General features: G+C 39.3%; 1 protein-coding gene and 1 long non-coding RNA gene across 23 annotated transcripts in view; one reads left to right on the forward strand and one right to left on the reverse strand.

Annotated features, from left to right (window-relative positions):
• Positions 1-13,968: 13,968 nt before the first annotated feature.
• On the reverse strand, positions 13,969-20,021 carry LOC114238377 (uncharacterized). Its single transcript, XR_003623767.2, has 3 exons — positions 19,885-20,021; positions 19,632-19,789; positions 13,969-14,842 (listed from the first exon to the last, which is right to left on the reverse strand). It is a non-coding gene; the product is annotated as an uncharacterized LOC114238377 (long non-coding RNA).
• Positions 20,022-20,367: 346 nt separating this feature from the next.
• Positions 20,368-26,087, forward strand: part of RBM26 (RNA binding motif protein 26) — an 84,843-nt gene continuing 79,123 nt past the window's right edge. For all 22 annotated transcript variants that reach the window (XM_057533044.1, XM_057533059.1, XM_057533048.1 and 19 more), the window contains exon 1: positions 20,368-20,507. In XM_057533044.1, the coding sequence (XP_057389027.1) occupies positions 20,437-20,507 (71 nt within the window). In that variant the 5' untranslated portion in view covers positions 20,368-20,436. The remainder of the gene's footprint in view (positions 20,508-26,087) is intronic.

The raw sequence follows: 26,087 nt of genomic DNA on the forward strand, positions 1-26,087 counted from the left end.
AAAATTTTATAAATGTTAAGTTCTGCTAATATGTCACTAATATTGCCAAGTAAAATGAGCATTTCAATACAAATCTTAAAACGTTATTCAGTATGTGCCTTTAATACATCCTTAAATATGGTACCACATAATTGGGTTGTACAGGAATGAATTCTACATACATCACAATACGTAAAGGAGAATTTTAGTTTTTAAATTTATTATGGCTTTCAAGCTACAGTAATCATAAAACCTACCTGTTGGGTTAGTATATTAACATTTAATTGATTTAAAATATCATATGCATATTTTGAAGTTAGAAGGAATATAAAATATTTGCATAGTTAAACAATGATTAACATGACAATTTAGAGTAACTGTAAATATTGTTTTGTTCTTTGTCATGATAGCATAATCTATGATTATGATGTGCGGTGCAAAACTACTAGCCACTTCTCTTCTCTTTTTATTTCTATATTCCAGATCATTGATTAGTGTCTCAGTGGTGACCATCTTATCCTTCTATTTATCTACTAAATTATTTAATTATTTTCTGTTTTACTTAAATTTCTTTAAGGATGCCTTAAAAAAGCAATTCAGGTTTTCATCTTTCTGTTTTATCAGTTGTATTTTCCAGTTGTTTGTTCTACTGACATTCGTCTTTCAAACTACTCATGCTTCTTACATAAGATGTTGTTTTTGTTGGTTGGTTCATGGGTTCAGTTCCGATTGTTGAAATATTGGGAATTCCCCATGTGGTGGAAGATAAAGGTGTTTCTAGTCAATGGTGTGCTGGAGTCAGCTGTTAGCAGCTTATGAAACATGATTGTTAATTTTTCAAGAATTTTGCAAGCTAGTTGTTAAAAACAGCTTCTATTGAAAATGAAATTATCTAAACTTAAAATAACATTAATTCTATTAAAAAGGCAAAAAAGTACTCAAAACTCATTTCCTAATTATTCTACTTTACTATTATTTATGCTACTCAGGTTATTTACATCTATTGTATCTGTAGAGTGAAAATACTGTATAATGGTGTGTTACTGCAAATTTCTTTCCAACTCTGCATTCAGTGATATCATGTTAGTAACTTGAAATTGGCTATGGTGGGAGCATTTGGAAATGGCAAGTGCTACAGAGCTGGGCTTGATTTATTGTTTTGTTGATAGTCTAGATGTAAGAAAGTGATGCAGAAAATGTTACACGTATAAGCACTTGGCAAAAATCAACTAAAACGTTTTGTGAGAACCAATTTGTTGTATGGAATTTATAATAAAGAGTATTGTATATTTCATTATTTGTAAATTGTGTGCTACACACCTTTTATATCAGTACAACTTATATACATACATATGTATCTATACATTTTGATTTCTAGAAAGGCAGTTGATAAACATTGACCAACATATCATTAAAGTCTCTATCCCCAAAGGTAGTATAGGCAGGCAAACAGCCAATTCTCTGCCGAGGCTGCTGAAGGAATCACTGATGTGGTATTCACCCAGCCTCAAGGGTAGTGCCATGGCTTTAAAATACGTCCGCAAATTCTTTCATACATCTCATTTCTAAAGGCGAGTACTAATTCCTTCCCCCTTGAACGTGGGCTGTACTTGACTCTAATGAATAAAATGTGGTGAAAGTGAAAGTATTAGACTTCCAAGGCTAATTCATAAAAGATATTGTGGTTTCCTAGTTGCTCTCTCTTGGTTTGCTTGCTTTGGGGGATGCCAGCTGCAATGTCATGAGGCACAAACAAACATCCTCATGAAGAGGCCCACGTGGTGTGGAACTAAGGACTCCTGCCAACAGCTATTTTGGCAGAAGATTCTCTAGCCCCAGGCAAGGCTTCAAAGACTGTGGCCCCAGCAGACATCTTTACTGCAACTTCATGGGAGACCCTGATCCAGAACCTCTCAGCTAAGCAGCTCTCATAGATCATTATTGTTTCTTCAGTTCCCGGTAAGTCTTTCACAATGATAATTTCCACTGGTTTTGTTTGGGCTATACGGGTGCTTGTGTGTTTTACTTGTGATTTGAATTTGCCTTTTGGACATACAGTTCCCAAATTAACTTAATATCCATCTTCTGGAAAATTACATGCAAATAAGATAATTATTGAAGAAAAAGAATCAGAATTTGATTCCTGTTAAAGTGTTATCTGTGATTACATGCCCTGTCCTCCAATTTACGCTGGTAGTAAATCCCTCTTCCTTGGTGAAGAGATAGGCATAGACTCAAGCTCAATCGGTTAGCTTCTCTATCCTGATCATTTGTATCTTGAACAGAGAAGCCCAGGGTAGGTGGTTGCTATTGTGTCATTGGAATGCAGGAGCACTCTATAGAAAAAGTCCATGAAGGAACAAACATTGGCTGCTCTGATTCTTAGAGGTGTGCTGGTTCCTGTTGCCTAGGAGTCTTGCTGTTCAGCACTCTTTGATGCCATAAGTTACCTTAATTTCATTCAAAACATGAATCTCCTTTTATAAAAGTAAATCAGCTACGAATATTGGCTGAATGAATGATAGAATGAAAGTTAGAGCTGTGTCATAAGAAAAATACATGTTGATAGAGACCACAAGCCTCAGCATGTGTTTGTTGGGCTTTGTGTCAGTTAGTGTTCACTACATAACTAACCACCTCAAATTAATGGCTTAAAAGCATTTATTATTTCTCATCACTCTGTGAGTTGCTGGGACATTATAGTTTGGGCTGGCTGGGCAGAAGCTGAGTGGTTTAGGATGGTCTTTCTCACACGTCTGGTGGTTTGCAGCCTGGATCTAGTTGGGACTTCTTCACATGGTGGTCTGGGGTTCTCAGGGTTCAAAAGGATGTGCAAGTACTTTTCAAGTTGTTGACTTGTATCACATTTATCTCAGCATATTTGCTTTAATCTCATTTAGTCAAAGCAAATCACATGGCCAAGTCCAAAATTGCTGTGGGAGGAAACTGTGAAAGTGGATATGGAAAGTGTGAACAAATTGCAGGGCCATTACTGTAGTAATTTACCATGGGCTTGAAAATATGAGTAGAGATAGCCTTTAAACTCCTTTGACTTTCTAGCTCCTTAAAATACAAGACAAACCCCAAAAACCTTTGTTAATTCTTTTTTAAACCAGTTCATTTTATTTTTTCCCCTTTCTCTGGGAGAATGACAAATATCAAAGAAAGGCCATTAAAAAAAAAACAAACAATCTCTCTTGTGACTAATGTTTCACTTTCTGGTACCCTGAGAGATAGACAAGTGTCAGTTACCATCATGAGCACAATACCATCACAATTACTATACAGAACAGCCCCCCCCCCACCAATGATAAATGACAATTTTTGAAAAAGTATTATCGTCTTATTCCCATTTTAGAAATGAAAAAATTAATGTGCAGGAAGTTTAAATAACTTGTCCAAGATAAATCAAGGCATCAGGATTCAGACCCTGCTGGCCTAACTACAGCTTAGGCTCTCATTGGCCACACGCCTACCATTGCCCCTGGTAGGGACAAACACAGGGCCAAAGGAACAAGTCAATCTTAGGTTAAGTTAACCAGTTAATACAATTAATCCACAAGCATACTCTACAGAAAAAAATAACAATAAATAATTTCCTTCATCTCCAGAATGTACAGTTAGGGCTCACTAGCTGCTGCCATTACCTTTTCCCTGACGCTGTGAAGAAGTAGAATGCCATACCCAGAATTAACAAAGATCATCACTTGTCCAGAGACAACGAAGATTTCTCTGTGCCCACAGCTCCTAATGAGGCTACCTGTCATTAGTCAAATAAGAAAATCACTAGGTTGGTAACAGAAAGGTCAACACTAACACATCTGCTAATTGTCTAATGAGCCTATGTCCCAGAAAATCTGAGGGAAGCTCCATTGCCCAAGGGGGATCAGAATTTTATGTCTTAGTTTTTTGGACTATTTCTTGCTGTCCAAGGAGTAACACTGGGTTACTATTTTACTGGACACTATTTAATCGATACCAGTAAATCCCAATGATGTATGCAAAGAGGGGTGGGTCTGATACAGAATGCGTGTGGATTAAGGTCCAACAAGTCCCCTCCTCTTGGTCCCAGCACTGCTCTTCCCTCTCCTGACTACTGGCTCTCCATGGCATTTGACTGCCTGCTGTGTTTGGAATATTCTGCACTTTCACAAGCTAAAAGAACACAGACTTCTTGGGGCTGTATGGCAGAACAGGCTCTGGAATCGGACAAACCAGGTTGAAATCTTGGCTCTACCAGCTCCGACTGTGTGACCTGCCCAAACTCCTGAGTCCTCTGAGCCTCAGTTCTCTCATCTATACAGTTGGGTCATGAACGATACCTACCTTATGGGATTGACGTAAAGAGTAAATGCGTTCTGGAGCTCCCAGAACTCCATAAATAAAAGCTACTATTCAAGAATCTGGATTGATTGAAAGCGGTGACATAAGAATATCTCTAAGCAGCACTTTTCCCCTAAAGGTCTCTTTGCTTAACCCACTTCTGGACCTTCTCTTTTGTAACTGCCTCCAGCATGAGTACCTTTGGTAATGACGTATCTCTTTCCTTTGGGGATGCATTGTGACCAGAACTGTTTTTCAGAGCCAACAGTGGTACTGAGAAGAGGAGCATCCTTTTAGTCAAATGTGAGGGGTGACTGTGAAGTCCAAATCTGGTCCCAATACACAAGTCTATCAGCTGTCACCACTCCCCATCCTATGCATTCAGAGTTCCTCAAACCTCACCCATTCAGAAATATCCTACTTATCCACCACACCAGCCCACTCAACCCTTCTGTAAAGCTTCTTCTCTGCCAGGGAGGCACAATGGCACAGCGGTTAAGAACAAAGATGTAAGAGCCCAATAACAGGGCTCAAGAGAAGCATCAGAAAAGGTGATGATGTGCATGGACCACAAAGCCAGGCTGCCTGGGTCTGAATCCTGCCTCTACAACGTGGTCATGAGCTCTGTGATCTTAGATGAGTTACTTTATGTCCCCATGTCTCAGTTTCCTCAATAGTTACATAAGATAAAGAATGGTGGTTACTTCAAAAGTCTATTTTGGAGATGAGATAAAGCACCTAGAATAGTACCCACCAAATGTTTGTCTAATAAAGTCCTCAATCTATCACTTCTTAGCTGGGTTACCTTCAACGGTTTATTTAACCTTTCTGTATCTCAATTTCTTGACTTTAAAATGAGGATAAGAAAAATAGCACCAATTTCATAGGATTGTTGAGGATTAAATAAAATAATATATGTAACTTGCCTAGTACATAATTGTATATAGAGCTTTGCATATGGCAGGATTTCAACAAAATGGTAGTTTAAAAAAAAAGTTAGTTATTTTTCCTGAACTCTGTAACGCCTTACTCATATATCTATTACAGCACATATCAGATTATATTGTAATAGCCTAGACTGGGAACTCCTTGAGGACAGGAAGTTTGTCATTATTCTTCTGATAAAGGGAAAACCAGTTCAGCTGGCAACTAGGATGTGAGGGGGGAACTGAAAATTGAAACAGAAACCACAACTTGCAAAACTATATAATGAGTCACAAAATAGAAAAACTGTACAAAACCATGATATACAAGACAAACTAAGTTCAGACACTTAACAACACCTCATGGTGTTCTAAATAAGACAACAGACAAACTAACCTAACAATAACTCCACACAAAGGCATGTCTTCTAAAGATAAGACCCCTGATTGTTCCAACAACTTCCTAGTTTACGAATTCTGACCTATCTCTGCCAAGGCCATCCAATGACTAACTACAGTCCTGCAAACTCTGTAGGCAATCTTCCTTAACTTCCACCTGTTAAAATGTTGAACTCTCCATTATGTGTGCACCTCCTTGCTGCAGCAAGCTAATAAACCTTTGTTTGAAAAAAAAAAAATACTACCTATTGTATGTTGGACACTGGGAATAAAACCGTGAATGGAAAAAAGCTTTTGCCTTCAAGGAACCTAATCTATTAATGTGGTAATAGACAAATATTAACAATACAGTGTGATATAATTATAAGCAAGGTAAGCACTGTGAACACTTGGCTTAGTCAGGGAAGTCCTTCTGGAGGAAGTGATTTTTAGGATAAATCCTGAAGGGTGATTAGGAGTTAGGTAAAGAATAGGGTTGGGCATGGTAAACATTCTAAACAGCAAGGGCTCCTTGTGCAAAGAACAGAATAAAGGACAGCATGCTTGGAATAGAATAAAGGACAGCTAGGAATAGATTAAGGACTTTATAGGCCCCATGCATCAAAAATATTGCTATGTTTTTCCATTTGAAATTCAAAATAAAAATTAATGCTAATTATAAAACACATGCTGGGAAAAAGGCACACAAGGCCCAGCGTGCCACCTCCAGGCACTTGGAGGAAGGAGGGTCGGTGCAGAGCCGGAAGAGCACGCAGCCAGGCGGGGGGTCGCGGCTCCTACAAAGGCGCAGAGAATGTCAGTAAGAGGATACTCTGTGGCTGAGACAGCTGGTAAGAGGCTTCTGGCACTTATAATATCAGAGCCTTGTGGCTGACAGGGTCTTGGTGCTCCGGCCGGGTGTCAGGCCTGTGCCTCTGAGGTGGGAGAGCTAAGTTCAGAACACTGGTTCACCAAAGACCTCCTGGCTCCGTGTAATATCAAACTGCGAAAGCTCTCCCAGAGATCTCCATCTCAACGCTAAGACCCAGCTCCACTCGACGACCAGCAAGCTACACTGCTGGACGCCCTATGCCAAACAACTAGCAAGACAGGAACTCAACCCCACCTATTAGCAGAGAGGCTGCCTAAGATCATACTAAGTTCACAGACACCTCAAAACACACCAACGGACGCAGCCCTGCCCACGAGATAGACAAGATCCAGCCTCATCCACCAGAACACAGGCACCAGTCCCCTCCACCAGGAAGGCTACCCAACCCACTGAACCAACCTTAGCCACTGGGGGTAGACACCAAAAACAACGGGAACTATGAACCTGCAGCCAGCGAAGAGGAGACCCCAAACTCAGTAAGTTAAGCAAAATGGGAAGACAGAGAAATATGCAACAGATGAAGGAGCAAGGTAAAAACCCACCAGACCAAACAGATGAAGAGGAAATAGGCAGTCTACCTGAAAAAGAATTCAGAGTAATGATAGTAAAGATGATCCCAAATCTTGGAAATAGAATGGAGAAAATACAAGAAACGTTTAACAAGGACCTAGAAGAACTAAAGAGCAAACAATGATGAACAACACAATAAATGAAATTAAAAATTCTCTAGAAGGAATCAAAAGCAGAATAACTGAGGCAGAAGAACGGATATGTGACCTGGAAGATAAAACAGTGGAAATGACTACCACAGAGCAGAATAAAGAAAAAAGAATGAAAAGAATTAAGGACAGTCTCAGAGACCTCTGGAACAACATTAAATGCACCAACATTCGAATTATAGGGGCCCCAGAAGAAGAAGAGAAAAAGAAAGGGACTGAGAAAATATTTGAAGAGATTATAGTTGAAAACTTCCCTAACAAGGGAAAGGAAATAGTCAATCAAGTCCAGGAAACGCAGAGAGTTCCATACAGGATAAATCCAAGGAGAAGCATGCCAAGACACATATTAATCAACCTATCAAAAATTAAATACAAAGAAAAAATATTAACAGCAGCAAGGGAAAAGCAACAAATAACATACAAGGGAATCCCCATAATGTTAACAGCTGATCTTTCAGCAGAAACTCTGCAAGCCAGAAGGGAGTGGCAGGACATATTTAAAGTGATGAAAGGGAAGAAACTACAACCAAGATTACCCTACCCAGCAAGGATCTCATTCAGATTCGATGGAAAAATTAAAATCTTTACAGACAAGCAAAAGCTAAGAGAATTCAGCACCACCAAACCAGCTTTACAACAAATGCTAAAGGAACTTCTCTAGGCAGGAAACACAAGAGAAGGAAAAGACCTACAATAATAAACCCAAAACAATTAAGAAAATGGTAATAGGAACATATATATTGATAACCACCTTAAATGTAAAAGGATTAAATGCTCCAGCCAAAAAGACACAGACTGGCTGAATGGATACAAAAACAAGACCCTTATATATGCTGTCTACAAGAGACCCACTTCAGACCTAGGGACACATACAGACTGAAAGTGAGGGGATGGAAAAAGATATTCCATGCAAATGGAAATCACAAGAAAGCTGGAGTAGCAATTCTCATATCAGACAAAATAGACTTTAAAACAAAGACTATTACAAGAGACAAAGAAGGACACCACATAATGATCAAGGGATCAATCCAAGAAGAAGATATAACAATTGTAAATATTTATGCACCCAACAGAGGAGCAGCTCAATACATAAGGCAAATGCTAACAGCCATAAAAGGGCAAGTTGACAGTAACACAATCATAGTAGGGGACTTTAACACCCCACTTTCACCAATGGACAGATCATCCAAAATGAAAATAAATAAGGAAACACAGCTTTAAATGATACATTAAACAAGATGGATTTAATTGATATTTATAGGACATTCCATCCAAAAACAACAGAATACACTTTCTTCTCAAGTGCCCATGGAACATTCTCCAGAATAGATCATATCTTGGGTCACAAATCAAGCCTTGCTAAATTTAAGAAAATTGAAATCATATCAAGTATCTTTTCCGACCACAACGCTATGAGACTAGATATCAATTACAGGAAAAAATCTGTAAAAAATACAAACACATGGAGGCTAAACAATACACTACTTAATAACCAGGAGATCACTGAAGAAATCAAAGAGGAAATCACTGTGATTAAAAATCTTCCAACAAACAAAAGTCCAGGACCAGATGGCTTCACAGGCGAATTCTATCAAACATTTAGAGAAGAGCTAACACCTATCCTTCTCAAACTCTTCCAAAATATAGCAGAGGGAGGAACACTCCCAAACTCATTCTATGAGGCCACCATCACCCTGATACCAAAACCAGACAGTGATGTCACAAATAAAGAAAACTACAGGCCAATATCAGTGATGAACATAGATGCAAAAATCCTCAACAAAACACTAGCAAACAGAATCCAACAGCATATTAAAAGGATCATACACCATGATCAAGTGGGGTTTATCCCAGAAATGCAAGGATTCTTCAATATATGCAAATCAATCAATGTGATAAACCATATTAACAAATTGAAGGAGAAAAACCATATGATCATCTCAATAGATGCAGAAAAAACTTTCGACAAAATTCAACACGCATTTATGATAAAAACCCTCCAGAAAATAGGTGTAGAGGGAACCTACCTCAACATAATAAAGGCCATATATGACAAACCCACAGCCAACATCATTCTCAATGGTGAAAACCTGAAACCATTTCCACTAAGATCAGGAACAAGACGAGGTTGTCCACTCTCACCACTATTATTCAACATAGTTTTGGAAGTTTTAGTCACAGCAATCAGAGAAGAAAAAGAAATAAAAGGTATCCAAATTGGAAAAGAAAAAGTAAAGCTGTCACTGTTTGCAGATGACATTATACTATACATACAGAATCCTAAAGATGCTACCAGAAAACTACTACAGTTAATCAATGAATTTGGTAAAGTAGCAGGATACAAAATTAATGCACAGAAATCTCTTGCATTCCTATACACTAATGATGAAAAATCTGACACAGAAATTAAGGAAACACTCCCATTTACCATTGCAACAGAAAGAATAAAATACCTAGGAATAAACCTACCTAAGGAGACAAAAGACCTGTATGCAGAAAACTATAAGACACTGATGAAAGAAATTAAAGATGATACAAACAGATGGAGAGATATACCATGTTCTTGGATTGGAAGAATCAACATTGTGAAAATGACTATACTACCCCAAGCAATCTACAGAATCAGTGCAATCCCTATCAAACTACCAATGGCATTTTTCACAGAACTAGAACAAAAAATTTCACAATTTGTATGCAAACACAAAAGACCCCGAATAGCCAAAGCAATCTTGAGAAAGAAAAACAGAGCTGGAGGAATCAGGCTCCCGGACTTCAATACTATGACGCTACAGTAATCAAGACAGTATGGTACTGGCACAAAAACAGAAATATAGATCCATGGAACAGGATAGAAAGCCCAGAGATAAATCCATGCACATATGGTCACCTTATCTTTGATAAAGGAGGCAAGAATATACAATGGAGAAAAGACAGCCTCTTCAATAAGTGGTGCTGGGAAAACTGGACAGCTATATGTAAAAGAATGAAATTAGAACACTCCCTAACACCATACACAAAAATAAACTCAAAATGGATTAAAGACCGAAATGTAAGTCCAGACACTATAAAACTCTTAGAGGAAAACACAGGCGGAACCCTCTATGACATAAATCATAGCAAGATCCTTTTTGACCCACCTCCTAGAGAAATGGAAATAAAAACAAAAATAAACAAATGGGACCTAGTGAAACTTCAAAGCTTTTGCACAGCAAAGGAAACCATAAACAAGACTAAAAGACAACCCTCAGAATGGGAGATAATATTTGCAAACAAAGCAACTGACAAAGGATTAATCTCCAAAATTTGCAAGTAGCTCATGCAGCTCAATATCAAAAAAACAAACAACCCAATCCAAAAATGGGCAGACCTACATAGACATTTCTCCAAAGAAGATATACAGATTTCCAACAAACACATGAAAGAATGCTCAACGTCATTAATCATTAGAGAAATGCAAATCAAAACTACAATGAGGTATCCCCTCACACTGGTCAGAATGGCCATCATCAAAAAATCTACAAACAATAAATGCTGGAGAGGGTGTGGAGAAAAGGGAACCCTCTTGCACTGTTGGTGGAATGTAAATTGATACAGCCACTATGGAGAGCAGTATGGAGGTTCCTTAAAAAACTAAAAATAGACCTACCATACAACCTAGCAATCCCACTCCTGGGCATATACCCTGAGAAAACCAAATTTAAAAAGCTACATGCACCCCAACGTTCATTGCAGCACTATTTACAATAGCCAGGACATGGAAGCAACCTAAGTGTCCACTGACAGATGAATGGATAAAGAAGATGTGGCACATATATACAATGGAATATTACTCAGCCATAAAAAGAAACGAAATTGAGTTATTTGTAGTGAGGTGGATGGACCTAGAGTCTGTCATACAGAGTGAAGTAAGTCAGAAAGAAAAAAGCAAATACCATATGCTAACACATATATATGGAATCTAAAAAAAAAAAATGGTTCTGAAAAACCTAGGGGTAGGACAGGAATAAAGATACAGACGTAGAGAATGGACTTGAGGACACGCGGAGGGGTAAGGGTAAGCTGGGACGAAGTGAGGGAGTGGCATGGACATATATACACTCCCAAATGTAAAATAGATAGCTAGTGGGAAGCAGCCACATAGCACAGGGAGATCAGCTCGGTGCTTTGTGTCCACCTAGAGGGGTGGGTAAGGAGGGTGGGAGGGAAGGAGACACAAGAGGGAAGAGATATGGGAACATATGTATATGTATAGCTGATTCACTTTGTTATAAAGCAGAAACTAACACACCATTGTAAAGCAATTATACTCCAATAACGATGTTTTAAAAATAAATAAATAAATAAAATGAAATAAAATACATGTAGGAAAGTCCTTCTGGTTTTTCTCATCATGTGTAGTTTAATACTTTAAAAGAAATCTTGAATTCTCTGAAAAATATACTCATGTTCCTGCTTTGGCGCTTCAGCATGTATCAGTTTGTCTATTGCATTATGCACTACTGTTTCTTTAGGGAACTACAAATACTGTAGTGTGGCAGCATTGTAGAGTGTGAAAGGTAATGAAGTAAGAGATAAAGCTGGAGAACTAGGCAAGCACGAGTTAATGAAAGACCTAGTAAAGATGTAGTTAAAAGATGTGGTCTTTGTTGTGCTACTGACCTGGGTTCAATCTCTGCCATGCTTGGGCACTCACTGTATATGACTTGGCAACTCAAAGCCTTAATTTCCTCAGCAGCAAAATGAAAACGCTAAGCTGTGATGATTAACATAATAAATATAAAGCGCTTAGCACAGTGCTTAATATCATGAAACACACTAAATTTCAGTTAGGTATTTTTGTTAATAAATTTGTTCTTCAGCCTGAGAAATGGGGAGTCAATAAAGGGTTTTAAGTAGTGATATGATTAGAATGGGATTTTATGGATTTCTTTGCTGCAGTGTATGGTCTAGGTTGAATGACACTGAGTAGATTCTAGGTGTACTTAAGCGGAAGACTCAGTAGATAATAATGGGGCTTCCCTGGTGGCACAGTGGTTAAGACTCTGCCTGTCAATGCAGGGGACACAGGTTCGAGCCCTGGTCCTGGAAGATCCCACATGCCGCGGAGCAACTAAGCCCACGCACCACAACTACTGAGCCTGCGCTCTAGAGCCCCCGAGCCACAACTACCGAGCCCACGTGCCACAGCTACTGAAGCCTGCATGCCTAGAGCCCGTGCTCCACAAGAGAAGCCACCGTAATGAGAAGCCCGCGCCCCACAACGAAGAGTAGCCCCCGCTCGCCGCAACTAGAGAAAGCCCACGTGCAGCAACGAAGACCCAATGCAGCCAAAAACAAATAGTTATTAAAAAAATGAGTGGATGGAGGTTGAAGATATATATGCATATATCTATATGTTGCATATATACATATATTACATATTCATACATACACACACATTTACAAAGTCTCCTACATAAACCGCCACAGATGATGATAGGTGTAAATCTCAGTTTCCTGAGGAATCAAATATGTAATATTATTAAAATCATCTCTCAGTGAAATGAGTGATAATCTGTCAAAATAATTTAAAATGGGCTAAGGAGAGAAGATGGAGTGTCAATGAAATAAAATTGACCAGGAGTTGATTACTGTTAAAACTGGATGACAGGAAAGATTATACTTTTTTCTGCTTTTGGATACATTAAAATTTTTCCATAACAAAAAACATTAAAAAAAATATACTAAGGTAGGGAGACCCAGAAAACAAAAAGATCCCTGGGGGGCCTAATAGACTGGCTAGAATACAAGTTCCATGAAGGCAAAGACCTTGCCTGTCTTGTTTACATCTGTATCTCCAGGGCCTGGAGCAGTTCATAGCCACACAGTAGGCTCTCAGTATGTATTTGTTGAAGGAATGAACGCTGGAGAACAAAAACCATAACCTAAGTGAGTCTGACAGCTTAGACTGAGAGCCAAGATTCCTGGGGATCATCTTTTATGCTACATATGATATCTCCCTAGCTACTGTAAGGAAAAAGAGCTCGAGAAAACCGTCCCAAGAGAGAGCAAAGCAGATTCACAAACTTCACTTTGGTATTCCATGAGAAGTAGGTATTTACAATGGTAATATGCACATGATCCCTAGAAAGCTTCTCCGGGGACTCTGTCATATAATTTCATGCCATTGCTTTTTAAAAAACAAATATTTATTGTGGAGATGTCTTTGTCTTGTCTTCAAGCCAAGAATCAGAAGAAAACTATGTATACCCTATCCTCTCCTTCCCTCTCTTATGGCTAATACTACTATAGCTAATGGAAGAGAGGGAAGGAATAAACAGTCTTTTGAAGAAGGTTCACCTCTACATTTTGTTCTCATTTCCTTAGTAGCCTTAGGACAAAACTGTCCATTACAAAAGTAATGATGTAGAACCTTAATTAGGGCTTTTGAAATTCAAGCCCACTCTTATGGGGGGCAGAGCCTGAGCAAAGGAAAACGACCAATAACACTGAAACAACAGACATCAGGTACAATTAAATGCCTACATGAGGCACCCTCCAAAGTTTTAAAGCTGCACTGTCCAGTACCATAGACACTAGCAATGTGTGGCTATTGAGCATTTGTGATGCAGCTTGTCTGAACTGAGATGACCTGTAAGTATAAAAATACACACCAGATTTCAAAGACTTAGTAACAACAAAGTAAAATATCTCAATTATCTTTATATTAATTGCACAGTGAAGTGAAAATATTGTGGATAAGTTAGACAAAATATATCATTAAAATTAATTTCACTTTTTTTTACTTTTTGAAAAAGTAGCCACTAGAAAAGTTAAAATTACATATGTGGCTCACACTATACTTTTATTGGACAGCATTTTTTTTTTTTTTTTTTAGTACTTTTCCTCTCCTTATGTGGAATAAGAGCTCAGGGTATTAATAGCACAACGCCTAGTCTTCTTACTCTATACTGTTTTGGGTCCCTTCTATAAAAGTACTGCCATACGGAGTCATTATAAGCAATTATAGGTATAAATGGAGTGCCCACTGAAGAACTGGTGATTGTCCCACAAACTCTTTTTTTACTAGAAGTGCTCTGAATTTATCAAGGGGGAAATGATAGAATGTCCTCTGATCCCAATTTACACTATCAGCAATTGCTGAAGTGTTTCCTCTTAAATTACCTAAGGATATACCTTACCACAGCAAGCATTATTTTTCTTTCCAAGTCATCAGTGCCTAGTCTCAGATGAGAAAACTGTATTCCCTTTATTAACATGCTCTTGATTCACTTTTTTTAAAAAAAATAAATTTATTTATGTATTTTTTGGCTGCGTTGGGTCTTCTTTGCTGCGTGCGGGCTTTCTCCAGTTGCGGCGAGCAGGGGCTACTCTTCGTTGCGGTGTGCATGCTTCTCGTTGCTGAGCACGGGCTCTAGGCACGCAGGCTTCAGTAGCTGCGGCACGTGGGCTCGGTAGTTGTGGTTCACAGGCTCTAGAGCGCAGGCTCAGTAGTTGTGGTGCACGGGCTTAGCTGCTCTGCGGCATGTGGGATCTTCCCCGACCAGGGCTCAAACCCGTGTCCCCTGCATTGGCTGGTGGATTCTTAACCACTGCGCCACCAAGGAAGTCCAGCTCTTGATTCACTTCTAGCGAAATAAAAATCCTGGCATTATTATGTTAAAAGTGATTTGCCTCCCTTCTGTTTTTATTTAAAAATTCCCAAATTTAATTAAACTTTTTTTTTAAAAGAAGTATGTACGTATGTTCATGTTTTCAATTCATCCTGTCATACTGAAAAACTTTCAATGGTTGTGTATCATATTTTAAATAAAATCTAGTTCACAAATCTTAATGTGGCTCTTGTTTACCTAATTTGACCTACAGCCATGTTTCCCCCTAAGTTGATACCCTCCCACCTCTCTGGCTTTCTTTAAGAGCCTAGCTCTTCCTTACCTCTGGAACATCCCACAAGCTATTATGTCTGCCTTGAATGTTCCTGTCTCTATTTTGTTTCACATGGCTAACTTCTACTCATTACTCCCTTTCTTAACCATTTAAACACTATATTCTAAGAGAAGCCATGCTTGAATCTTTCCAGTCTAAATTGTTATAATGGTTCATATTTCTATTTTCTCTCATAATACCTAATATAACTTGTATTAAAATTTAAAAATTTAATTATAAAAATTAAAAATTTTTTCCTATATGATTTTCCGTTAAATGTCTCCCTTTCTAAATTAGGCTATAAGCACCATAGGGCAGATACCATGCCTTGTTTGTCCATCACTGTATTCTCAGCAGGTAGTAGTATATCTGAAACAGAGCCGACCTTTAGTAAACATTTGTTGAATGATGAATTGGAAAGACCCAACAGAGTACAAGAGTTGCAAACATGAGATAAGGAAGTAACTGATGAAACACGGTACTAAAGAGGCCACAGGGGATAAAGTATATGTGCATTAAAAAATAAAACAATAGGGGCTAAATCAATGATGGCCATAGAAAGTCAAAGGTTTGTTAGAACGTATGTCCTGAGAGACATCATATTAAATGAAGGTGGCTAGGGATGGTTTCAAAGAAGTAATTGGGCCAGAAGGGACAGTTAGATTTTATTAACTATAATTTTTTAAAAAAATGTATAAAAATAGAATGAATCAGATGACTTGTGTCACAGGTTAGGTTCTCTGGGAAGTAGATGTTGAGGTGGAGTTAGAAGCACAGAAGGTTTACTGGAGGATAGCATTTGTGAAAGAGAAAGGGAGAAAGTAGGATTAGGCAGGGGGACCCATCAGACTGCCATGCAGGCCTGAAAAAGCCTCTGTCATCCTAATGTTGACATTAGGTCCTTATACTATGCCTTACTCAGTCTTTAGTTGAGGATGGGCATGGGAGAGAGGGGTAGCCCTGAAAATAGTGTTAACTTCAGTTTGGAAGATGAGGTGAACCCAGAAGAAGTTAATGACTGAAGGCTGTCAGCTAACTACATGCCTTGCAGTTGGGCAGTGATTCATTTCTCGAAGGCAGATCTGAGCAAAGTACCTCTGTGACTGCCAATTCAACCCAAATTAATCTATAAATTCAATAAAGGATCTTTTTTTTTTTTTTTTTTTTTGCTAAGCTCAACAATCTTGTTCTAGGAAGTATTTAGTAGACCAAGGGTTCACAGTTAGCTAAGTCAAATTTGAAAGACAAGAGCAAAGGGGAGGGATTTTTCACTATGACATATTAAGACAGTCTATAAGACAATGGTAAATAAAAACAACATGGTACTGGCGTCATCATGGACAAAGAGACCAACTGAAAAAGAGGTCAGAACCAGAGCCATACATAAATGGAAATATGAATATATGATAAAGGTGGCATTGAAAATCAATGTGGAAGGGAGAGACTGTTCAGTAGAATTATAGAGAAGAATTGGCCTGCTGTTTGGAGAAAAAATAGGCTAGATCCCCACCTTACACCAAATAATGGCATGTATTCCAGAGAGAATAAAGACCTAAACGTGATTCTCGGGACAGAGTACTGACTATAAAATAGAAGAAAAAATATAGAATATGTCTGTGATGTTGAAATACAGGCTAAGTGTTTAATCAACACCCCCAAAGCACCACTGAGAGTAATAAGATTGTCTCCATCAGCTAGGTGAGAGAACTGAAGAACCTAAGGAGGAGTTAAGTATACTCTAGAGAATATTCCTAGGATCAGGGCAGCTAAGTAAACTGTAAGGAGACATAGGCCTGTTGGGAGATATATCATTATGACTTGCCTATCGAAAATATTTCCCCTGCCTCTACTTCCTTCTTATATCCTTCAACAAACATTTCTGAGTTCCAGACACTATGCTACGTGCAGAAAGAACAAAGAGGAATAAACTTGAGTCCTAGTCCTTAAAGAACTCATAATCTAGTTAGACAGACAGACGAAAAACTAAATAAGACGTTTTAACTCCTATTCTACAGGTAAGAACCAAGAGGCAACAACCTTTGCCTAGGGCATCTGGTATTTGAGCAATAAGGAAAGTCATTCCAGGCAAAAGGAACAGTGCTAACAAAGTCACAGGGCTTTGAAGGAATATGGTATGTTGGAAAATGTTAAGGAGGTAACCTAATAATGGACATTCTGAAATGTTTGTTACTGAATACATAAAGTAGTCTATGCGGGTTGTTTTAGTCTTTTCTTAGTTGCACTGCTTATCACATTAGCTAACTATCACCTCTGAAGACAAAGCCAAAGAAGATGCAGCACTGAAGCGATGAGGGATAAATGATAATAGTTAAGAAAGAGAATCATGCTAGGAAGCACTGATGACTAGTCGTGGAGTGATAACAAGTACTGTAACTAAGGATTTAGAGGAGGAAGAGAGTGCTATCAGCTACATCGTTCAGGGAAGATCTCATGGAAGCGGCAGGGCTTTGTTTGATCATTCAAAAAATTGAGAATTGAGAATTGACTGCATATATCAGGGGCTATGCACGGAACAGGAGATTCAAAACCATAATCTACTAATGAACAGATAATCAGATAATTGCAGAAATAAAGCAATGAGTGTTATAATAGATGCAAGCACAGGCTGATGTGATAAAACCTCAGAGGGACTCCTGCTTTAGAGCAGGGAGGTCAAGGATGGTTTTCTAAAGGTGATGCTGTATGCACTGAATTTAATGGATGGGTAGGATTCAAGTGCAAGGGAGGGAAACACATTTTGCAATGGATCAGTTTAGTGAGAGAACACACCTCTTTCAAGGAGCATGAAGTAGTTCAGGGTGGCTGAAGCGAAGGCTGAAAGGCAGTGAAAGAAGTTTCTAAGGCATATAGGAAGAGTCTGATTTTAAAAGGTCCTTTATAGATGTTAAAGAATGTAGATTTTTATCCTGAAGACAACGTGGAAGTTGATGAAGATTTTAAGCAGGGAACTAACGTGATTAGATCCAAATTTTACAATAACTGCTATTAAAGGCAATGATGATGAAGGCAACTGAAGATGAACTGATAAGGGGGCAGCTAAGAGGCAGAGAAATTAAAAGGCTGTTACTATTGTTTAGGAAAAATAAGGAAGGATTAAAAAATACAGTAGCAGTGGTACTGAGAGAGAAGGATGGGCAAGGTTTGAATAGCCAGAGAAAGAAGTAAGTGGAAACATTCCCTGTGGAAATGATGTGAATAAATGTTTGGAGAAGGGAAAGGTGAGCAAATCTGTTTCCCTGGATTATATAGCATTTAACAGAAGAATGATGATTAGCTGGAGTGGAGAGCCAGAGTTACCCAACAGTTGGTGATGAGGTTGAAAACTGGAGTCAGTCTGTGGCAAGGCTATTAAACAGACAGGCTGAACAATTAGGATTTTACATTTTCCCTAGCAATATTAAATTTATAAATCATTTTTTTTATTGTGGCAAAATATACAAAAATTTTAACCATTTTTAAGTGTACAGTTCACAACACTCACATTGTCGTGCAACCATCAACACCGCCTATCTCTAGAACTTTTTTCATCATCCCAAACTGAAATTCTTTACTCATTAAAAAATAGCTCCCCATTCTCCCCTACCCCTCTTGCCCCTGGCAACTAACAGTCTATTTTTTCTGTCTCTAGGGGTTTGGCCACTCTAGGTACCTCACATAAGTAGAAACACAGAATAGTTGCCCTTTTGCATCCAGCTTATTTCACTTCGCTAAATCACTTGTTAATCAACACCCTGGTTAATCAGTAGCAGGCTTCTAATTTGCATACTACTTTATATGCTATATTTTAAAACAAATGTCAAGCTTTTCTGACTTTATCAAATCTTTTCCACTTATTGCTTAAGGACACTTGACTCTAGCAAATTATAAACTCAGAGTTCTTAACAATTTAGTCTACCACTGTGTCTGCCATAAAAAGCTTTTTATTGGTCTACTTTAAGTGTCTAAATTGTGAATTATTTTCATTTCATTACAGTTAACAGGCACTAGACTTTTTGTAAAATTCCACCTAGTACCTTAATGGAAGTAAATAATAGCAAATAGAACAACTGAGGCAGGAATCAAACTTATTTGACCACCCAGGAGAAAGGAAGTTACTTTATTTAGGATGCTGATTTGAAGGCTCTCTCTTTTGATATTATGTAATTTCCCTATCTGGGGCTGAATCGGCTCTAAACGGAGAGAATTAAAAACACAAACACTTATTTCTAGCTGGGGAAAAGTCCGGAAGTTTCAGATGTTTGGAAACTATTTCAGAACTGTCAAGGGTTGGAGGAATCCCTAGGTCATTAGTGCTGTGCCCATGCATGAAGTCGAGTAATTCTGGACAAGACTTAACTATGCCTCTGGAGGTCTCAGTGCGTTACATGAGACCAGCCCGTTCTTCCCAATCTTGTCCACAGCACAGCACATGCAGAATATAGTACTGCAGGACCCTGAGGTAAACGGAGGAGGCAGCACAGCGCAGCACACCTGTAATCCCCAGGTCGCCTGCATCCCGCCACATCCGAGTGGACGCTCTCAGAGGAGCGCTCCCGTCGCAGGGTCGTTCCAGCCGATGCGCCACGCCGTCTGTTACAGAGGACGGGCTGGGGTTCCCGCTGATCCTGAAATCAGCGGCCTTTCCCTCCCTGCAAAAAAAATGAAGTCTTTATTCCTTAAGAGAATCAAGGCGTGAAAAAGCACAGGGCCCACAAGCCACGCAAAGACGCAAAATTCGCCATACTTGCCTAGCGCGCTCTCCACTGATCTTACGTCTCTTCCCAGCAGGCTCCGGGAGTCACCGCGACACTTCAACAATTCTCGCGAGATTTATCGGCAGCCATCTTCTTGGGGGTGCTGGGAGCCGGGAAGACCCCCCGAACCGTTTCCATTCAGCTGCCCTTCGTCTTCGCTTTCTTCACTTTTGCCTCTTCTGCGTTGCCAACCAGCACCTGGTCTCTAAGCTGAGAGAAAGCCCGGGTCTAGGAGCGTGTCGCTCTCTGGTCCAGGAAGATTCGCTGGCGTGGAGAGAAGGGGGAGGGCCCGGGCAAACCGTTGCTGCCTCAGCCGGGGTCGGGTTCCGGGGAGGGGGAGCTCCTGGCACCCCGTGGACTCGCGGCCTGCGGCCGTCCCCCTGGAACTGTTGGCCCATCGGGGCTCGCGGGAGCCTGCCACCGGCGCCTCCCACCGCGGCCCACGCGGGCGGCGCGCGGAGGAGGGGGCGGGGGCAGCGGCGGCTGTAGCGGCCGCGACCTGGGCGGGCGGACTAGTGTGACGGGCCTCTGGGCCGCTGTGGATGGTTTCTAAAATGATCATTGAAAACTTCGAGGCCCTCAAGTCCTGGCTCAGCAAGACTCTCGAGCCCATGTGAGTATCCGGGGGCTATTTCCTTGCAGGGGTGGAAGTGGGAGATAGGGGGACTCACGGTTGCCTCATGTGCCTGCCGTGGAGGCCGAAGCGGTGAAAGGAGGTCCCAGGGCTCTGTGTTTTCTTCTCCTCTACCACCCTCGTTCCCAGGTTCAGAATACGCCTGGGAGCCTGAGCTGACCTTTACCTTATCGCTGAGTTGGTTCTTAAACCAATGTCTCTTCCTCTTGTTTTCCCGTTATTTGTAGACCGACCCCAACAACCTACACACACAACTCGTATTTGCCGAGGGCCCCCAGATCGGTTTCTTCTGGTGAATCCGAGCATAATCCGCTGTCCACTAGACTATTTTTGTTTCTTTAAATGAGGTAAATAGTCCTTATTACGGATTAGAACAGTTCTCGTCTCAGCCACTCACGTTTTACCTACATTCAGTCCCTGAAAGAAAGGCCATGTCTCCCATGTGCTGTCTGGCTCATCAGCACCTCTGTTAGCTGAAGATGTAACAGGTGCTAAGGTGCCCAGTAAAATTCCCCTTTCTCACCTACACGTTTGTTAGCTTGGAGGAAGAAAATGCAGTCTATCCATATGGACTATTTAGCAGTTTTAAGTAGGTTTCTATAGGTGACTCTGTGTGCGTGTGTGTGCTTGAGGGGGTTCAGAGTGCTGAAACGTATTAGATTGGAAAAATTGAGTGTTTTAAGGATTTATCTTTTAATACACGCAAAATGGGCCAAGTGTTTTATCAAAATTGGTTGATTTACAATAAACAGCTTAAAACACAACGGGGAATATCCACTCATTTAATAAATTTATTAAGCTCCTTATACGTACTGTGGGAGGGTCGGGGCTAGAGTTTTTAAATTCCAAAATCAGCAAGACGTAATAAACAAGTAAATAAGCTAATTTCAGGTAATAAGAGTAATGACGATTGTAACAGTAGAGGATCATGTAAAAGAGTGACTAGAAGGCCTATCAGAGGAGGTGACATTTGAGCAACACCTAAGGAGCAGAAGGAACTCTGCGTGAAAGTCTGGAGAGAGAATGCTCCTTACAGAAGGAACAGCAAGTGCAAAGGCTCTGTAGTGGAAATGATCGCGGTGTGATCCAGGAAGAGAAAGCAGGCAGTTGTGGCTGCAGGGAACCTTGTGATGGGGGAGAGGATGGAAGGTTGTGAAGTGTGAGAAGTAGGCAGGGGCCAAATCATGTAGGATCTTCTAGGCTGTGGTCAAGAGCTAGGATTTAATTTAAACTATAATGGGAAGACATTAGATGATTTAAAGCAGGCAGGGATTGATCTGATTTTGTTTTAACTCTACCTGCTTTGTGGAGGTTAAGGGGTCAAGAAGGGAAGTAAGGAGACCATTCTGAAGGACATTGTAGGCAGAGCTGTAGATAATTTGCGTTAGAGTGAGAGTGGAGACAGAACTAAATATGTTTAATGAATAGATCTGGTAGACCTTGCTGATGGATTGGGTGTGAGAGATAAGGGAAAGGGAAGTCAAGGGTGATAACTAAGAAGTTAGCCTAAGCAACTGAATCCGTGTTGGTAGAGAAGGCTTGGAGAGAACAGGTTGAGGGGAGAAGGGTAGGGTGGTTGGTTTTGATCATTAAGTATAAGGTGTTATATATCTAAGTGAGATGTCAAATAAGTATTTGGGTATGAGTCTAGAACTCAGGCCAGGACTAGAAATATTTGGAGTCATGCAGATAGTGTTTAAAGCCATGAGACTGGGAAGTTTCTGAGGAAGAATGTGTAGATAGGGAAGAGAAGAGAGTCCAGGTCTGAGGTAGGAAGAAAATTGGGATACATGTCACTAATAAAACAAATGTATGACAAAAGAGGAGGGTTGTCAACTTGATGGGATACTGCATAATAGATGAAAAAGGTGGAGGCAGATTAGTGGCCCTTAGGTTTGGCAAGGTAGAAGTCATTGGTGAACTTTGTGAAAAGTTTCACTGGAGTAGGGTGGTACGGATAGAAGCCCTGTTTAAGTGGATTGGAGAGAGAGAGTAGGCAGGAGTGTAGTAATAGTGGTTGAGAGGGGGAACCCTGGACCCAGAATGGCTGCCTTTGAATTCTGCCTCTGCCACTTACCAGCTGTATGATATTAGGTAAGTTACTTAGCTCAGTGCCTCCTTCCTCATGTCTCAAATGGGGAAAATAATGAATATGTATTAAGAAAATCTTTGAACACTGCCTGGTTTGTAATTAGCACTCAATAAGTGTTAGGTGAACAGAAAACTAGAAGAATGTTTTGAGTTAAAATAGCATTCCCTTTTTTAAGCATTCAGTTCTCAAATTACCAGCTTTATTACCATTTCCTTTTTTTTTTTTTTCCACTAATTGAAGATTATAGCTACTTTGCCTGTCATTTTTCTTGAGTTTTAATAAAGCATCTTCGGGTGTCATATAGCCTACTCAGATGACTGTAGCAGTGCAGTCATTACTGCTGGAATAAAGCACTACTTGTAGAACCTAGACAGTGATGGGAGCTGGGATTGGTCCTTTTACAATGCACACTACTGTGGTAAAAATGTGCCCTTATCCAAGTTCCTGTCTCTTTAATTGCATTTCAGGTGAATTCTTTTAGATGACTTTTAAAGCTGATTCCAGTTATTTAAGACCTATGGTTTCTAACCTTGGTTTTGTGAAACTTGAAGACGTGTTTGTTATCTAAAGAGATTTTTTTTTTGCTTTACTTCGTAATTGCCATATAGCACCTATTTGAGGCAGGACCATATGAAGGACCAAGGATAAGACAGAACTCAAAACGTGTATAGAACTTTTTTAGCTATTTGTGCTAGTAAAGTATCTGATGGTTTTAGACTTGCCTCATAGTTTAAATGTATTAATTCAGCACATATTTATTGAGCACTTAATCTACTCTGTGCTAAGCACTGTGTTAGATATTGGGGAAATACTAGGAAACACGACATGAAATGACCATCTTCATATTGTTTACCACTTAGCACAGAAGACAGATGGTGAACAAGTAACCATAAGACTAGTGAGTGTTATAAATCCAGAATGCTGTCAAAATATATGTCTGGGAGGTCAGGAAAGGCTTTCCTGGCACGATAATACTTCATCTCAACCGGGATGGATGAAGAGCAGTTTGCTGGGGCAAAAGGTTGGGAATGGAGAGCTGTGACAGCAAGGTTTTGGAGGGCAGATGGTATGAAGGCCCTAAAATAAAGGGAAAAAAAGGTGTCTTGGAGGAATTGAAAGAAACTGAAAAAAGAGCCAGTGGATAGTTCCAGAGAGAGGAGCCAGATCGCACGAGACTGTTGAGTCATGTTAAGGATTTGGGATCACATTGAAGGGTAGTGGGAAGCCAGTGAAGGGTTTTAGGGGAGGAAAGTTTTCAGATGGACATTAAGAAAAAAGTCAACCTGGTTGCAGTTCCAACATGAAATAAAAGTTGGTAAATCTGTATTTTATTTGATTATAAGGTCTGTAGGTATATCAAGATTCTGAGGTTTTTTTCATAATTATTGAAAATATAGGTGTTAAAATTGTCATCTTGAAATACTTGATGTTTTTGTTCTCCCAAACATTTGCTTAGTCATGCATGCTAATAATAAAATTAGATGTTGGTCTTGCCTTTAACATTGATTTCTTTTTCATAATGTGCAGTCCTGGAAAAAAATTAAGCTATCTTCTTTCGATGTTTTTTTGTTTTTTAAACAGAAGAGGTTTTCTGCTGTATTTTAAAACTTTTTCTGAGTTTACACATCACTAAATGTGGTGATTTAATAAAATCATGGATTATTTTTAGTTTAAGGGAAACCTCAAGATCTAATCAAACCCCTTAATTTTTCAGAAAATAAAATTGAGAGACAGATGGACTTAATGATGTGCCCAGATTTTGTTGAGTTTAGTAGTAAAGAACAAAACACCTAGTTTTGTGCTCCTGCTACTATGTAGTGCTGTGGAGGTAGCATTGTGTAGTGGAAAGAAAACATTTTTGTGTCCCCATAGACCAGTGTTCAAATCTCAGCTCTGCCACTTATTAACTGAGTAATCTAGGCAAATGAACCTCCCTTTTCCTTGTCGGTGTGATAGGGAGAATTATACTTGTTTCTTTCTGTAGTTGAAAGGATTAAATGAGACATATTTTAAAGAGCCTAGCCCTTCCCTCCTTTCTTAAATACCGGGTTGATTAAACACAAATAGGTTGCATTACTATTATTGCTACCATTAATATTTGTACGCGTTGTTAAAGTTTTGTATTACTTTCAAGTTCTGTGAGGTAAATACTGTTACCTCCATTTTGCAAGTGATGACCCCGAGGCACTAAAGCATGAAGTTGAGATACTTGCCCAGAGTCACAGCTTTTACATGTGACTAAACAGTGATTTAAACTCAAGTTTTTGACTCTGGAGCCTTGTTCTTAATTTACTACAACACAATACAGTGTATTCTTTCCTATTACTCTGTGTGTGTGTGTATACACATTTTTACTATTACATTTTTGGAGTAGTAGCTGCTATTGTAAAGTAACAAAGTTCTAAAGCATCATGGTTATCAGTGCTTTAGAGTTTAAGAAAGAAACCTAGAGTTTTTGTAGTCTTTTCCCCTTCACCCACACTTGTTATTAAACCTTTCTTACCACATTAAAATTTATTTTTGTTCCTGTTTTACAGGAAGAGCTGAAAAGTGATCTTTTTATTTCTGAACTTTGTACCTGTTCCCTCCCTTGATCTTTTCTTTTCTACAGATCCTTTGGGCACAGAGTCAGTCTCCCATTCCTTAAGGAAGAAAAGCTTAGCAACAATAGCAAAAAATAAAACAAAAAATTAAATCATACTTCTAGTCACTTTCATGCTAGCTTTCTTTTCCTGTCACTGTTAAATCTTGAAACAGTAGTCAGCCTTTAATTTTTCACTCATTTGCCCCAGCCATTTACTTCTTAATGCCTTACAATATAGTTTCTTGCTACTTGTATTCAACCAGAATTGCTTACCTCAATGTTACCAATGAATTTGTTTATTTAATGTAAATACTTTATATAAATTTTAATTCTTTGACCTCTGTGTATAACATTAGACAGTGTTGATAGCGGCCTTTTTTTTTTTTTTTTTTAAACTTCTCATGTCTTGGATCCATAATATTTTGGGTCTCTTCTCAAATCAGTCCTATCTCCTTAAGTTCTTTTTCTTGCCTTTGAATTGTATTATTCTTAGTTCTGTTCCCAAGACTTTTTTTCTTAATCATTTCTACTCCTGCTCCCTCATTCACATTTCATTCCTATGGATGGTTTCTATTGTAATACATGCCTGTGGTTTTTAAAAACTTTGTGTGTGTTGTAGATGCTTTGAAAGTTTGATTAAAGACTGTTTTCCCCAGGATATTGCATATACACATTTGCATTTGAATCTTAGAGCTTTTCCAAGAGTACCTGTATGCATTTATTTTTCACACAATTATGTTCAGGCTTAACCACTTCAAAGTTGTAAGCTCTTAACTCCCGATTACTAGCTCTGTACCTGATCCTCTCATCTGAACTTCAAACTACTGTATGTTTCTGAAAATAAAATGTTCACTTATTTTCATTTCTCCAAATTATCTGGGCT

This window comes from Balaenoptera acutorostrata, chromosome 18 (assembly GCF_949987535.1).
Source record: "Balaenoptera acutorostrata chromosome 18, mBalAcu1.1, whole genome shotgun sequence".
Lineage (NCBI taxonomy): Eukaryota > Metazoa > Chordata > Mammalia > Artiodactyla > Balaenopteridae > Balaenoptera > Balaenoptera acutorostrata.